General features: G+C 42.4%; 1 protein-coding gene across 4 annotated transcripts in view; it reads right to left on the reverse strand.

Annotated features, from left to right (window-relative positions):
• Window positions 1–2,230, reverse strand: part of LOC111871940 (structural maintenance of chromosomes protein 5) — a 72,273-nt gene that overhangs the window by 6,178 nt on the left and 63,865 nt on the right. For 2 of the 4 annotated variants that reach the window (XM_023865368.2, XM_023865369.2), the window contains 2 exons: window positions 1,636–1,863; window positions 512–691 (listed from right to left, as the gene is read on the reverse strand). The exons of 1 other annotated variant lie outside the window; for it this stretch is intronic. In XM_023865368.2, the coding sequence (XP_023721136.1) occupies window positions 512–691; window positions 1,636–1,863 (408 nt within the window). The remainder of the gene's footprint in view (window positions 1–511; window positions 692–1,635; window positions 1,864–2,230) is intronic. One more of the 4 variants, XM_023865370.2, reaches the window with a different exon arrangement.

Consider the following 2,230-nt stretch of genomic DNA (forward strand, 5'->3'; position numbering starts at 1 on the left):
AAGGCAAGGGCCCCTTGATGGACCTCAGTCACATGACTTCCAGATAGAGAATTTTGGAACAAAGCAGAGCAAGTCAGCAGAGAATTTAGAGCAATACGACCACTCTGAAGTCTAGGAAACCAAAGGCCAGAGCTGTATGCTAGCAAGCAACTGGGAAGCTGAAGGTAGCAGCAGAGAGGAAGGGGACACAGATGCATGACTGGCTAAAGAGGATAATGTGATGCACAACATATTAGGAGTGAGGTAGCAGCAGTGTGATATGCCATGCCACAGAAAAAGGCACAGATAGTGGCTGAACAGAGAAACATGGTTCAAATCTGTGGATGGGTAGCAAAAGGCTGACCTTCAGCGCATATTTTGGATGTCATTTTGGAGAAGCAGGTGTTTTGTAAAACCTGTTACAAAAAACTAGCTTACACAGGAAAACAAATCAACAATTTATGGTGCCCACACAACTGTGATACCTAATATTTAGACACTCTTCATGTTCACATGGGCTGCATCGCATTACCTGGTTTATCTCATCCACACAACAGAAAGGCACACGTGTAAGTTCTTGTAACGATATCATGTATATCGCTGTGGCAACAGACCGTTCGCCCCCACTCTGGAGATTCTGAGTCAATTCCTGAAGCAGGTCCTGATCTCTGAACTTAACTTTAATGCGAAGGCCATACTGTTCATAGTCATTCTGGAAAAGGCACAAGAAGGCTATTGCTATGGAGTGAGACAACCATTATAAACCCCGTCTGACCATACCACTGGTGATACACAGCACAGAAGAGAAATATTGGCATTACCAAGTGTCTGATTCATTCCATGCACAAATTATAACGCAAAATTCAATTTCTGAAGAGCTGCCAATATTTCCATGCCTCCTGATGTCACAAACTTTCATATGAAATGCCATGCTGTGTTACAGTGACCCAGAACTATCTATTTTGCAGCTTTGCACGTTCATTTTATTACAAGAAACCCCATGACTGTCCCATGATAACATTTTGCTGTATGTTAGACTATGAAATTATGATCCAAATATATTTTTTGTTTGCAGAAAAAAAGTGACATTCTGTGAGAAACTGAAGGTCAAAGGTTATATAAAGGCCATGCCACAGACCTGGCAGTTAGTTGCCGGCTTCCCACAGCGGTGGCCCAGCAATGATCCCAGGTCAGATCATGTGGGATCTGTAGTGGACAGAGATGCACTGGGGCAGGTTTTCTTTGAGTACTTAGGTCTCCCCTGCCAATTATCATTCCAACAACTGCTCCATACACATTAATCACCCTATCATTGATGCTATAGTTTCAATACTGACAGCACTGTTAAATAACAAAGTTAAAACAACTCTACACAACTATGAGCCAGTAACAGCCAGCAACCAAAGCTCCACATCCCATGCAGTGTCATTAGTTTCCTGCACCTTCATTGTGAACTACCTTCCTGATGTGAAGTGATGCTGTTATATCAGAAACAGTCTGCATTTGTTGTACTGATCATCTAGAGCAAATGGGACTCTTCCACCCACCAGTCTTAAGTGTTCCCTGGATCCACCAATCCCACAGGAAATCAGTGGCTGCTGGCCAAGCATGCAGAACATCAGCAAATCAGCAAGTCACAAATCTGAAATGTTTTACCTCATTCTGTCCTGTAAGTAAAGCCACTTCACCAACACATCCAAGGCGAGCAAAACATTCCCCATATTTCTTGTTAATCTGTGACACAAGTTTCTTCAGAGGTGGAAGCCACATTCCTTCAGTTTCTGCCATTTTCTCTTTCAGTTTTTCACACTCAATTTCCTTTGCCTGAATGGAAGCAGTCAGTGAAGCAATGTCAGCTTTTCGTATTTTGTATTCTCGCATCACCTTAAACAAAAAGAGACTGAAATAGAGTGCAGCCCTCTTAAGATATTCTGGGAAAAATTTTGTAAGGATTTCTTAAATGACTATGTCCTAAAAGGTGATTTCAAATTACAGATTAGACCAAAGCATACTGTATCATAATTCAAGAAAAAATTAAACCAGTATTGCAAGTTGCCTCTGTAGGTGAGATTAGTATCATGTTACACAACCTATTCATTTATCTACTACACTTGCGGCCACCCGGGTTCGATCCTGGGTCTGGTCAAGTGGGATTTGTGGTGGACAAAGAGGCACTGGGGCAGGTTTTCTCCGAGTACTTCGGTTTCCCCTGCCAATCTTCATTCCACCAATTGCTCCACAGTCACCCTCA

This window comes from Cryptotermes secundus, unplaced genomic scaffold (genome assembly GCF_002891405.2).
Source record: "Cryptotermes secundus unplaced genomic scaffold, Csec_1.0 scaffold3068, whole genome shotgun sequence".
In the NCBI taxonomy this organism is placed as follows: domain Eukaryota; kingdom Metazoa; phylum Arthropoda; class Insecta; order Blattodea; family Kalotermitidae; genus Cryptotermes; species Cryptotermes secundus.